This window comes from Beta vulgaris, chromosome 7, assembly GCF_026745355.1.
Source record: "Beta vulgaris subsp. vulgaris cultivar EL10 chromosome 7, EL10.2, whole genome shotgun sequence".
Lineage (NCBI taxonomy): Eukaryota > Viridiplantae > Streptophyta > Magnoliopsida > Caryophyllales > Amaranthaceae > Beta > Beta vulgaris.
The window spans coordinates 35,584,904-35,598,156 of record NC_079208.1 but is presented as its reverse complement, the minus strand read 5'-3'; the positions used below and the strand labels follow the sequence as shown (position 1 = coordinate 35,598,156).

Genomic DNA, 13,253 nt, shown 5'->3' with positions numbered 1-13,253 from the left:
GGGACAAACCAATTTAAACATAGAATTTACGAAGGTTGTCCGCGTTCCATGGTTGAGGCAGAGGACGTCCATCTTGGTCTTCGAGTAGATAGGTGCCTGGGCGGACTATCGAGGTCACACGGTATGGCCCTTCCCAGTTGGGTTGTAACTTTCCCAAGCTAAGCTACACCATATAACTAGACATGATGACTACGATAAAAGAATAAAACAAGATTCAATCAATGTTTATCAAGAAAGCAACAATTAAAAAAAAATTCATTAACTACCACCCTTTATTTAAATGAAAGTCCCCTATTGTATAAAGACCTAACCAAGATCCCCTCTCACTACAATAAAACGAACTTTGGCCTTGCCTTCAATTTGTAGTAGTTGAGGTAAGTAAACACTTTACTAATTATAACTAATTACAGTTCTTGATGGACATGTTAGCAAGTCTTTGTTTACTCTTTTCTCTTAGCTTCAAAACCCAAAACTTTATCTTTTAATGATGTTGTTGAGTTAAACTAAACATTGACATGTAAGTTTCAAAAAACCTACCTTACTATCCCCGGAATTATGAGCAACACCCTGCTTTGGTAGAACCTATTACTCATGATCTAAAGTTTTATATGTATTATTTGGAAAAGCAATTAAAACTCAATATTACTTTTCAGGGACCTAAGTTTACTAATATGGTCATTTAACAGTGATCACATATATTAACTAACCACATACAAACTTGGAAGCAAGCATTTAAATAAAATAAATGCTAAAATTAATAAATGCAATTATTAAAATGATCTAGTATGGCCCTTCATCTTAGGAATATAACGAATCTTCATAAATCTTCCCTTGAATCTCCATGGATCACCATCCTTGAAACTCCTTGGACCCTCCTGCTTGATTACTTAATTTGAATTTAATAAATAACGAAAATTTAAAGTTACAAAAATACAAACGATTTGCAGATAGTATTTAATTTTCAAATTTAACGATTTGTAGATCGTATTTACTATCCTAATTTGGACCCTACTAGTCATAATGTGAAAAATATAATATCAAACATATTACATTAAACATCCACGCATTTATAATATCAAAATAAAATAAATAAAAACTATTTACTTATTAACAATTAATAAGCAGGTATAACTTTCCATAATAATTATAAAACTTAACAAACTTAAGATAGAAATTATCTATAAAACTATATTATTTTAATTCAGTTATTCATTTAAACATGGCAAAATCACTATTACAAATTTGCATAATAGGAAACTTTTGTATCCATGCTCAACTTCAGAAAATCACATTTTTCCCGAACAGATTTTTTTAATGTTAACTGTTGACTGGTAGCACAAGGTAACCATCCAACAACCGACCACCCTTCACCTCACAAACATGATGGTTTACACCAGCCACTACGACACCAACCACCACCCCTAAAGAAGACCACTGGTCGGATGCTCTTGTCGCAACACCCCAGAACTTGCCGACAATCACAGCCACCAGCCGGCGCCGACAGCAAAGCCACAAGCACTTACAACAGTTCACGGCTGCGCACGTCCAACATGCATTGTGCTTGACTGTCGCCCTTACCGTTTGCCTCCTTCCTATATTGTGGCTTCGCCGTCTTAGGTGAAGCCAACAGTTATGGTGGTTGTCTTCCTTTTAATTTTTATGCAGCAATTACATATAAATTAAATTTATCTTTATTCAACAATTAATTAAAGATTTAAGAGATTTGATCATTAGGCATTATAAATTTCGAGAATTTTGGCAGAAATTTTTGAATTAATCAACAAATCTTAAACAACTTTTTTTAGATTTGTTGAGATTACATTTGAGTTAATAATATCTATTAAACATTAAATCAAACAATAATCCAAAATTAGGGCAAAAATCAAACTATATCCAAAAAATTTAGAATATTAACAATTAAAATTCAAAAAAATTGAAATAATCTTTAGGGTGATCTACTGAATCATCATAACAAATAAAATCAAATATTTTAATTTGTATACTTAAATTGTGAATAATCAAATTAAACATAAAAATTATCTAAATTCATAAATAATATCATAAAAATTTGCAAATTAGTGGAAAAAATTCAAAAATTATTTTCAGCTATGAAATTGTGTTTGATCTATGTTTGTGATGAACATTAGATTTATTTAATGAATTAAAAATCAAATATTTAATTGTTAACAAATTATTTCAATGGTTAATGAAACTAAGCCCTAAATAATTTTAAATCTAACACATATATTCATAAAAATCCAAAAATTTTGGAGTGAATTAACCATTCTATTTCGTACATAATATAAAAAATTCATGCCTTTATAAAATTATTTGAGCATAAATGACAAAATAAATCAATTATTTATAATTTCCAATTAATTAATATCAAATATGCAAATTTAAGCTATAAATAAATCTTCCCTTAATTGCATAAAAATAATAACTTTACATACAATAACATGATCATATGAATATAATGAATTAGGCAAAATTGATACCATTGTAGGAATATATAAATGCATGTATAGCGGAATTTCAGGAAATAATTTCCTAACATCTATCATAAGATCTCAAACATAATCAAATAGATGAATCATTCAATTGGGATTTAATATCAAACCTTACTAGCATGACTTTTCTATTGTATGCAAGCTTCGAAGATCTAACAGCCCCAAGTATGGCTCCTCTAATCAGTCCACGAGCACCAATTGGATATGAACGTTTGCTAGAACGGAAGAGAGGAAATTATCTTCCTTTTGATGGTACAGGCGCCGGTAGAGATGGCAATATCCAATGGATCACCCGACCATCCGCTCCACCCTGTTTATTAAGTGGGTGAAAAACCCGATTTAAACGGATGATAGCCGGGTGACGGATAATCTGAGTGATGGATGCAGGTCGGGTTCCGGTGATATTTTTTCATCCATAACCCGACCCATCACCCGTTTACCACCCGATCCGTCACCCGTTTAAAGTAAAAAATATGTTTTTTAAAAAAAATTTGGGTTGTTTCATTTTTATAGCTTTATTAATCTATAGCCCAAAAGTTACAAGATGATAATATAAGTATATAAATGTTAATAATGTGGATTAGGGTTAGTTTGGAGACGATTTTACATAGTAAGTAGAATTATATAAATGGATTAGTGGTTCTTGTTAGTAATTTTTCTTTCTTCTCCTAATACTATTTAATTTCACCCGTTAATCACCCGATCCATCCGTTTAACCCGGTTACAAATGGATGGATGGATTCGGGAGGAGATGGATGCAGGTGATGGATGGATCGGGTGGAGTGGGTGGATGCGGGTGACGCTCCACCCTCCCCGAACCCGATCCATTTACATCTCTAGGCGCCGGTTTAGGGGAGAGGAGATTAGGGTTTTTGAAGTTCTCTCTTTTGTGAAAAGATTATTCTTAATGAATGTCATGCCTAAACCCTTATATTACATCCTATATATAATAAAAGAGTCATAGGCAAGTTAGGAGAACTAATTCTCCTAATATTCCCCTTATGGCCGGCCCAACCCTAATCCTTAATGGATTTGGATTTTTTTCTAACTTGTGCTACAATGTGTGACGTCATAGGATTAATATATTTTAGTTATAGGCCCAATAAATATATATTGTCCTAATAATCATATATATTTTTAGCAAGAAAATATTATTATTAAAATAATGAAGTTTATTATCTTCATACCTTAATCCCTATCTATATATAGTAATTTTTGGGATGTCTAAGGACATATTCCTTCATTATTATGATATAATAAGTTCCATAGTACTTGTAGAATTTATTTTGCTCAATCGATAACTCAAAGATGGTGTTTAAAGTAGCATTTGTTTTAACATCTATTGCAATATTTTGTTTTTGTTTTTTTAGAGAGGGGTGTGAATGATACGAAACAACTAGTGAGCTATTCAAAAATCCAATGAGTCATAGCTTTATTCTAACTCAAGCTTGACTTGAGTTCATCAATTTGAGGAAAATAGAGATGGTAAGAGATGGACCAAGCGCATATAACGGACTAGCAAATATTTTGATATTAATTTGCTAATAAAATCAACTAGTTGTTTCAACAGCTATTTAACATAGTATCCCTATGGAATTTAAAATTCATGGGGTACCCCTATAGTTTCAAAAATGCACCAGGGTACCCCTACTGTTTGGATAAAATGCATGAAATCCCCTCAACGCAAACGTTAAGTTCAGAGCTAAATTAACCTAATTATTTCATATAATCCCTAATTAACCTAATTTCTGCATCAAATAAAATTATAATAATTACAATTTTTTCACCATATACCCCTGACAAATTTCTTTTTGCACCATATACCCTTTCGAGTTTTCAAATTCACCGTATGCCCTTCACTTTTTAAAAAATACATTCACTTGCTCTTAGTGACTAACGGTGTTAATGTTCGTTAGTCATTAACCCCTAATCCCCCCTTCTAACCCCCTAATTAGATCATCTAAATCTATATTTATCTATCCCTAACCCTAACCCCTAATTAACCCTAACCACCCAACCACCACTTCAAAATGAGGAAACTCACTACTGAAGAAGCTTAGAGAAAGTGACTCGCGGGGAGGGGGGCTGCGGGGTTTTGGGAGGGGTGAGGGGGTTGCAGGTATGCGAAGAGGGGGTTACAAGGGATGGGGAGGGGGCTTCGGGGGTGGTGGGGGGAAGGGAGGCTGCGGGGATGGTGGTTGGGGGTTAGGGGTTAGGGTTAGAGTTAGGATAGGTTTGTGTTTAGGTTAGTTAATTAGGGTTAAAGGGGAATTAGGAATTAATGACTAATAAAAGTCTAACGCCATTAGTGATAAAGGTAATTTGTTGTATTTTCTAAAAGGTCAAGGGTATATAGTGAATTTGAAAACTTGCAAGGGTATTTGGTGCAAAAAAAAATCGTTAGGGGTATATGGTGAAAACACCGTAAAACTTACTAAAGAGAAAAAAAAAAACCATCTTTCCACTCCAGCACCTCCACTCCCTCCACCACCTCTTTACTACAGCCGAACTGCCTACACATATTCACACCTCCCCCCCCCCTTCCCGAAAAAGGGCCGGAATCCCTCTCCCCAACCCTCAAAAACCTCCACCTGAACCCATGGCCCAACCTTTAAAACCCTCACCCACCCACCACCCCAACCAATGGCCTTACCCTTCTGAAACCCTCACTCGGCGGCGAATAACAAGAAATCTAACACCTCTGGCCTCCTTCCTTTCAAGACACCAGCTTATTCAAAACCCCACATGCACACCCAGTCCTCATGCTAAAGCAACGAAGTCGGCGAAAGTCCAGTGCGCTCGAAATGAAAACTTCGCTCACAGACATTGGAAACCAACATGTCTGAAATCAAGTGCGGCAAAGCTCCTCCGCATCCGTAGCACGTCGAAATCTCATCGAGGATCTCCGTCGGTGGACTTTCTGTAAAATTAGGGTTATCGTGGATGGAATGAGCAAGTGAAGTAGGAGAGAGAATGAAGGTTGAAGAAATCGAAAAAAGTAGGGTTTCATAAAGGGATGGGGGCTTATTTTGAGGTGTGTGTGGGGTTGCTAAAGGGGTGGAAGTAGTTTTTAGGGGGTGGTGAGAGGTTTTCAAGGGTGGGGGAGAGGGATTCCGACTGTTTTCAGGGTGGGGGTGGTTCTCAATAGGGAGTTCAACAGTAGTGATGGGTGGGGTGGGGTGGAAGGAAGGCTAATTTTTCCTTTTTAGTATTTATTGTAATTGTATTTCATGCAATAACTAGGTTAATTAGTGATTATATGATATAATTAGGTATATCTGGCTCTAAACTTAACATAAACTTTATGGTGTTAGCCATTAAGGGTATTTCATCTAAACAGTAGGGGTACCTGGTGCATTTTTGAAACTATAGGGGTACCCCATGAATTTTAAAATTTTATATGGGTATCATGTCAAAAAAACCGTTGTTTCAAAAACTTCAATCATATACTAACTGTATAAAGTCATAAATTATGGAACTATGAATGAATCCCCACGGACTATTCATCCGCTTGCCATTGATCAAAAGATAATTTGCAAACTATGTTTGATTTTATTTGGCAACCTGTTAAAACAAATATCTTGTTGAAAACACATCGCTATACTACACAATGTTAACAGACAATAACAACTAGTTCTCAAACATGGAGGTGTTCCAGTAACTTGTAAAGAAAAGAAAACATAATTTAAGGCCTTAAAAAATCAGCCCATTTGAACTTTTTATTTTTTATTTCATTGAAGGGGCCTATTTTATTTTATTTTATTAAGTTGGTAAGAAAAATTCCTTTGGGTTGTCCTCGCATAGGGTCCCCATCCAGAGGCTCATTACAAGCCAGATACCCCCCAACACCTCCTCCTTCCTAAACCCCAAGCAAATGCTTGGGGTATGAATTGAACCATTTACCTTGATAGGGAAGATGAAAAAGATCACCACTTGAGCCAACTCCAATTTCTAATTGAAGGGGCCTATTTGAATTTCTTGAAATCAAAATGATTTCTTCGATCAGGATATTACTCTTCTTGTCTCTTTTCATTTGTCTTATTTAGCACGTTTCTGAAATATTATTTCACATTAAAACTTAGAAGGAGAATACATCCTTTTAATCTTAAATTCACCAAATTTGTGATTTGACACCACCCTTTTTTTTTCCTCTCTCTTATCAACTCTACCCAACTAAAGACAAAAAAAAGTAACTTAACACCAATAGAACAAACAGAAAAGGGAAAGTAGAGTCTTCATTAGCATCTATTAGGCAATAGATACTAAATTGGTAATATCACATAGATTGGTACCAATCTCTTCTAATTGATACTATTAAAGCTACATAATGATACTTAAAAAAAGTACCATTTGCAAGAGGTAGCACACCAATTAAATTTCTTTCTTTTGAACATTTTGTTTCTATTTTCGTTACCAATTGTAAGAGCTATTGTTACCCCCTTAAAATGTTCGATACTACTCTCCACGTCACACGGGTAGAAAACGAGTGTTTCTCGAGAAAGTGTACAATGTAACAGTACATTTCTTGGCACCAATTGACAAGAGAAGCAGGGAGTGTTCGGGGGCATGTGATTTCAAAAGGCAAACATGTCAATAAGGGAAAGAGCTACGTCGACTGATCGACAACGCCAGCGTTAATGTTCTGTAAAAGCCCAGTCATTCACAAAGTCGATTAACAACTCACGCCAGAACTAGAACAGTGGTGAGAGAGAGAGCAGGGGTGTTTGCATGTGCTCTTACATGGTTGCTTGGTCAATATACAGACAGCATGTAAAGAATTACTTGAAGAAGACATGCATGCTGGCCACAAAAAATTCGCGTGGTGGGGCTGCAGTTGACGTGCCATACTAAAGATTCATTTTCTACAAGAGACAGACTCATCGACATAAAATAGATATCTAATTTTCAACTAATGAATAAATACTTCTATTAGAAAATATAGGAAACTTCCTATTTAAATCAATATTAACTTTATCTTACAAGACAACTTGTTGAGATGGAATTTTCATTGATTTCAAATTGTTGTAAATTTCGTTTAATTTGAAAAAGGTTTTTTGTCAGATAGATAATTGTTGGCCCTTTTTATGTTCAGAATGGGAAAATTTTGCTAGTCCTTTTAAAATAGATTCGCCAGATACTCCCACATGCATACTGCACAACATACCAGACAACTGCAGCGCTATGATCTATGCACTGAGCCACTGACTAATCACTGACCAATAACACCACGAGGATTCTAAATATTTTCTTTAACTAATCTAACTGAAATATTTTGAGAATTGAAATTTTTATACATAACAAAAATCTACAAGACGAGGCAAATGCTTAAAACCAGTGACCAAAATTTCATTCCATTTGAAAATATGATATATATCCAGACGAGCATCCATCGAAACTCCAAGCATAGATTCGAGTCGACCATATGCAATTGTTAATTTCTCGGTAGATTTATGCGCCATTAATTGCACTTTCACTGTGACTGTGAACTGCAAGTCCATCTTCCATAATCTTGCCGTTCATTCCATTTCTTTGCCTCTGCATAATTTCAAAGTAACGAGAACAACGATCAGCAAAATACATCATACCCAAAGTCAACAAAATCTGGATTGAAAGGATCGGCATACCCTATCCATGGGATCCACAGAGTTCCCATTCAAGAGCTTGTGGTTTTCCTCCTTGTTCCAGCTATCCTTGTCTTTGTTGCTCACGGGTAGCAAGAGAGATGCACCGACACTTGACCGGTCAGGAATTTCTGCAATACCATAACAACCCAACTTAACAAATGACGCAAGAGAAAAAACAAATGTTTCAAGTAGACCCGAGTTCATGGATCGCCACTGACCAGGAAGGTTCTTGTCAACAAAGAAAACAACCAGATTGACCGCATACCTGCAAGCAAACATTCGTTTCTAATTACATTACTGCGGAATTTTCTAATACAAACAGGATTCCGATGATTATTAATAAAAAACCATTATTCATACCACGCAACAACAACATCCACTGTATAATGTTTGCGAGAAGCAATAATCAATAAGCTTTGGAACACAGCAAGTAGCCAACCCAATTGCTTAATCCACCTGAATTGAACGTGAAGATGTTTTGTCAAAAAAAGCTGACAGATAAGCAGGCATCATAACGATGAAAGAAACTCAAAGCCAGAAAGCAAGACAGAGATGTCATTTCATAATGTCATGAAAACACTGCCATCTGAAATGAGATTGAAAACATAGACTCCGTTTGTTTCACCTGAATCATTAGAACTAAAGCAAACTTATATGAGCGTAACTTTTGTTGTAAAACAAACTTGCCCTTATATCTGAGCTTACCAGGACTTGTTAGTTGTTACTTTTCCTTAATACTTTCTTTAAAGTGAAAGAATAAGGTTATAGTCTTCAATATTTCCTTCTATGCTAGTCTGTCATGCTAGAGTTTGGCTAAAAAACAAGATCATAGGTCTCTAAATAAATACTATGTTCATAAAATTTACCTCTTAGTGCCATATTTGTGATATGTCCTAATGAACACAAGTGTAAAGATCATATGCGATGAAAAAATGAGGTCGCCACAGCCATAGAGAACCCCTCGAGGAACTGCAAGTTGGACAGGCCAAATTGAGCATTAAATTGCATAAAATTGCGACACATCTGGATTCAGGTAAGCTAAAAGTCTCAAAGCTAGCAACTTACAGTTAATCAAAAGGACCTCAAATGCACTGTGTGGCGGGGGAAGAGTAGCAAGTTTTGAACCCTGTGTGCATAGCCATCACTTTGTTCAGAATACGAAATCAAACAAGGATACTTATGATATGAGCAGAAAGAAGGATATGTAACTGATCTGAAAACAAATGATAAAAGACATGGGGAAGAAAAGAGAGCATATATTACTCTACTTTAACTAGGAAACTCAAAATGATTTACCTCACGACAATGGTAGTTTGGACCAGGAAGCTGTGTAGAATAAAATGTGATGATCCTAAGAAACTGCGACGCCTGAAGAAAGACCATAACAACAATATCATTTAAAAATTCAGGTAGCATAAACCATTTAAGACATTGGAAAACAGTTTGTTTGATAGTAAGCACGATAAAATTTGCGGCAACAGATTTACTAGAACTACATGCATACGCAATTACGCAGAAATAAAGACGCAACTACTTTCAGAAAGTCCACAGTCAGAAAATAACACCATATCTGAGTGTGATAGAATGCTGCTTCTCTCACTATCTCATTACATGTACAACCCGCAAACCCAATGCAGCACAAAATTCAAAGTCGAAGTGGATACAGATTAAAAGCTTCAACAAGCTGAATGCAGACAATGGTTCAACTAAAATATATTTCATTGTTATTGCTATGAGTTCGGATATAATCAAAAACTGAAAGGCATCCAAATTCCACCAGATAATTCACCCTCAACAACTAGCCAGCTACCTATGACATTAATTGTACTTAACTTTCAATTCATAGATAATAAATTGACCTTCTCTCAAACCCCTCTACACATGATAATCCACAAAGTCTATTCATGGAAGGGAAAAAAACTGCAGTCAAAGAGAAAAGCACTTACAACTAGAAAAGCAAGGACCCTGCACCACACCAGAACTGTGTAGATCCTTTTACTTTTGAAAATGAATGGATGAAAAGTCCACTGCAAAAGGAATATATTACGTTATTAGAATGACAAACAACCAAAGCTTAAAAAGAGACAAGACAACAATGTTAAACGGAGATCAGAAAACTGAACAGTGGATCCAAAAGCTTCAAAACAAGTTATTGGCATTTGCTAGTACAAACAAAAAGAAGTTGCCAGTAGAAACCAATTCAAAATTATAAGTAATGATCCCTGGACAGCCGTTGTCCAATTGCAAAAAAGGTCTTCTCCGATACTATGAGTCATTGAGCAAGAGAGCCAAATAATATGAAAGATTCAAGCGTGTTGATGTACAAGTCAGTTCAGCAATATAATCAGTATAAAGCATCAACACCATAAGTGACTCAGATTAACTATTTTTAGTAGACAATATACCTACTTACTCAGCTAAATTCAAATCTTGCCAACAATTAGAAATCTTCTTTGGTTTACAATTAAAATCATCATGTATATAGCTCGAAAATAACACTTATATTGAAAAACTGCCATGAAATATTTCATGCATAGTACATTAGTTGCTACAAGAAGAAACAGGGTGTAGTACATAAAAATAAACTTACCAGGACAAATGATATAAAGATGGAAGTAAAAACGGTCTCACTAATGTAAGCTTTGTCTCGTCCAAGCTCCTGCAGTCATGAATTTTGAGTGCTAAGTATATCAAAAATAAGAAGAAGAGACTAATCAATAGTTTGGGTTTTTAACATACAGGAAGAAGGAAGAAGCCAGCATCCTGAAGTGTTGGACCAGGACGATGTATATAATGAACGCCTCGGGCAGCCAAACCATGTATATACTGTCAAAGAAAGAGTGATTTCACAATTTAGATAATAAAGCAAGTTGGAAAAAAAAATACTAATTGTAAAAAAAATAGCCCCCCACTTTTCACTTTTCACTTTCGAGAAAAGTCCCTGCGTTTCAAAGTAAACCACCATGCAAAACACCAAGGAAACAACAATCGACATTTCATTTTAAGGCGAAACATGATCAATGATGAAATATGTTTGACAGCAACATAGGCCATTAAAACTGTAGTTTACCTGATCCTTGTAGTATCTACAGTACAAGTATGATTTGCTTTCAATGTCCCATTTAGATTGAGCTCATAAAACTACAGATATTTCTAAACACTTTTTCAATCTAAAGTCTTTTAAATATATTCTCTTTCTCACAGAATTTTTTTTCTTTTTATTCTTTAAGGATTTTCAACCAAAGTAGATTAAGTACTAATTTTCTTAGCATGAGATATTTAGTATACAGTCCTGGGAGATCATGCAACCTCGAAAATTCTGCAAGAGAACACCTAATTATACTTAGTATGAGATATTTATCCTCCAAAAACATACTACATTGTCTTCAAATATCTAAAATTCTGTTCAAGGCTTATGACTTCTTACCAAAATCTACCAGCTTCAAACATGCAAAATATTTGAAAATAATTTCCTCACAAAATAAAAAATAAAAAACCGAGTTTTCTAGAGCTTCAAAGTTTCTCAGTTCAATCCACATAGAACAATCATCATGCCATCACCATATACAGCAGTTCACTATCAAGAGACAATTTGGCCGAAATATTTGTTTTCATCAAGGCCTAACTGGAGGCATCAATTCATCAATATATCTAAAATCAAGTAGTTTTGCAGTTGATTGTAATCAACCAACATCTGCATCAAAAGAAATTCAATTTAAAAAATATATCAAAAATTTAATCAAGTAAAAAGTTATAAAAAAAACCTGAAAAACGAGTCCTCCTAGAATGTACTTCCAATTTTCTGCGAGAAGTTGAATTTCTGTAGATACCTCCGCACAAAATCTCTTCCATAGCTTCATAACACGATAAAATCAACCAAATTAATCAAAACTCCCTAAAATTGGAGATGAAAATCACCTTCCAAGCAAGCTAATCAACAAGATGAAAAGAGGAGAGAGAGAGAAAGACACCTTTGAAGCTTCGCGACCGATGTAAAGCGACATTTTGTAAGCAATAGAAATCCAAGGCCATATTACTTTACAACGCATCGAATAATGTCAACATCATTCGAAAAATTTCCAGTTTTTTGTCCAAATTTGCTCAAGAATCTCAGAAATTCGAGATGCTTAAAAAAAACTTCGATAATCAAACCAAATCAAATCAAATCGATCGCTGAACACCAGAATTGAAGGAAACAAAGATGAAAATTGAAGATTAAAAGGCGAAGAATACTAAAAACCCTAACTTCCGTCAAGTAATTAAAAACTTAAATCAAAATTTGAGATTGAACAAAAAAATTTAGTATTTTCGATTAATTATAATATTCTCACTGTATAATTGAGGATGAATCTCTCTCTCTCGCTCACGTTGTTCACCTTTTTATCCCTTCCTCTATTTTGTTTGAATTTCTCTCTCTAGAAAAGAAGAAGTTGGATTCGTCACCTGTGGCTGGCTTGAACGCGAGTTGAACACGGAGAGACAGTTGAATTGGCAAAAAAAGGAGGCTTTTTAATGAGAAGTGAGAAAGAAATATCAAAGCTTTTCAAAATTGGAATTTGAGGGTTGGGTCAAGAAAGAGAAAACTGCAGGATAGAGGTCGTGGTCAACAAGGATTAAAAAAAAGTTTTAGAGTGGGCTCCAGACTCCAGAGTTTTCAAATTTTAATGTTTGGGTAATTACTTGCCATTATTTGAAACATCTTTAAACATGCCGTTTCTTTTTTTTTTTTTTTTTTTTTTTTTTGACAACGGGTAAAATTTGCATTAAGTAAAATTGGAAGTACATCCTAGCGGTAGTACAACCGAACATAAAACAAAGCAAATTGAAGCTAGACGAGCTTCTTTTCGTACATATTCTAAGAAACAAACATAACTTATTACATATCCATGCCTACTTAAATTTAGCACAAACAATGATAGGGGGAGTTGTGGACAAAGTCTTGAAGAAGACACGATATGACCGGAAACCTGCTGAGAGATGACACCCATACAATCTTCAGAAATAGCTTGTCGCAGTTCCCAAGGCGGTCCTTGAACAGAAGCGGCTTCCTGGGATCGTACTGAATAAAGTAACAAAGAAGCTACATCCATTGGTAACTTCAGACCCTGCTTCGAGGGTA

The 13,253-nt window shown here is 35.1% G+C and overlaps 1 protein-coding gene across 1 annotated transcript; it reads right to left on the bottom strand.

The window, feature by feature from the left end:
• Nucleotides 1-7,742: 7,742 nt before the first annotated feature.
• Nucleotides 7,743-12,712, bottom strand: LOC104899213 (phosphatidylinositol:ceramide inositolphosphotransferase 1). Its single transcript, XM_010686364.4, has 12 exons — nt 12,106-12,712; nt 11,899-11,988; nt 10,874-10,960; nt 10,725-10,793; nt 10,081-10,161; nt 9,431-9,502; nt 9,200-9,260; nt 9,001-9,103; nt 8,495-8,590; nt 8,353-8,399; nt 8,135-8,262; nt 7,743-8,045 (listed from the first exon to the last, which is right to left on the bottom strand). The coding sequence occupies exons 1-12, from the start codon at nt 12,181-12,183 to the stop codon at nt 7,959-7,961; spliced, it is 999 nt and encodes a 332-aa protein (XP_010684666.1). The 5' UTR covers nt 12,184-12,712; the 3' UTR covers nt 7,743-7,958.
• Between the last annotated feature and the right edge of the window lie 541 nt (nt 12,713-13,253).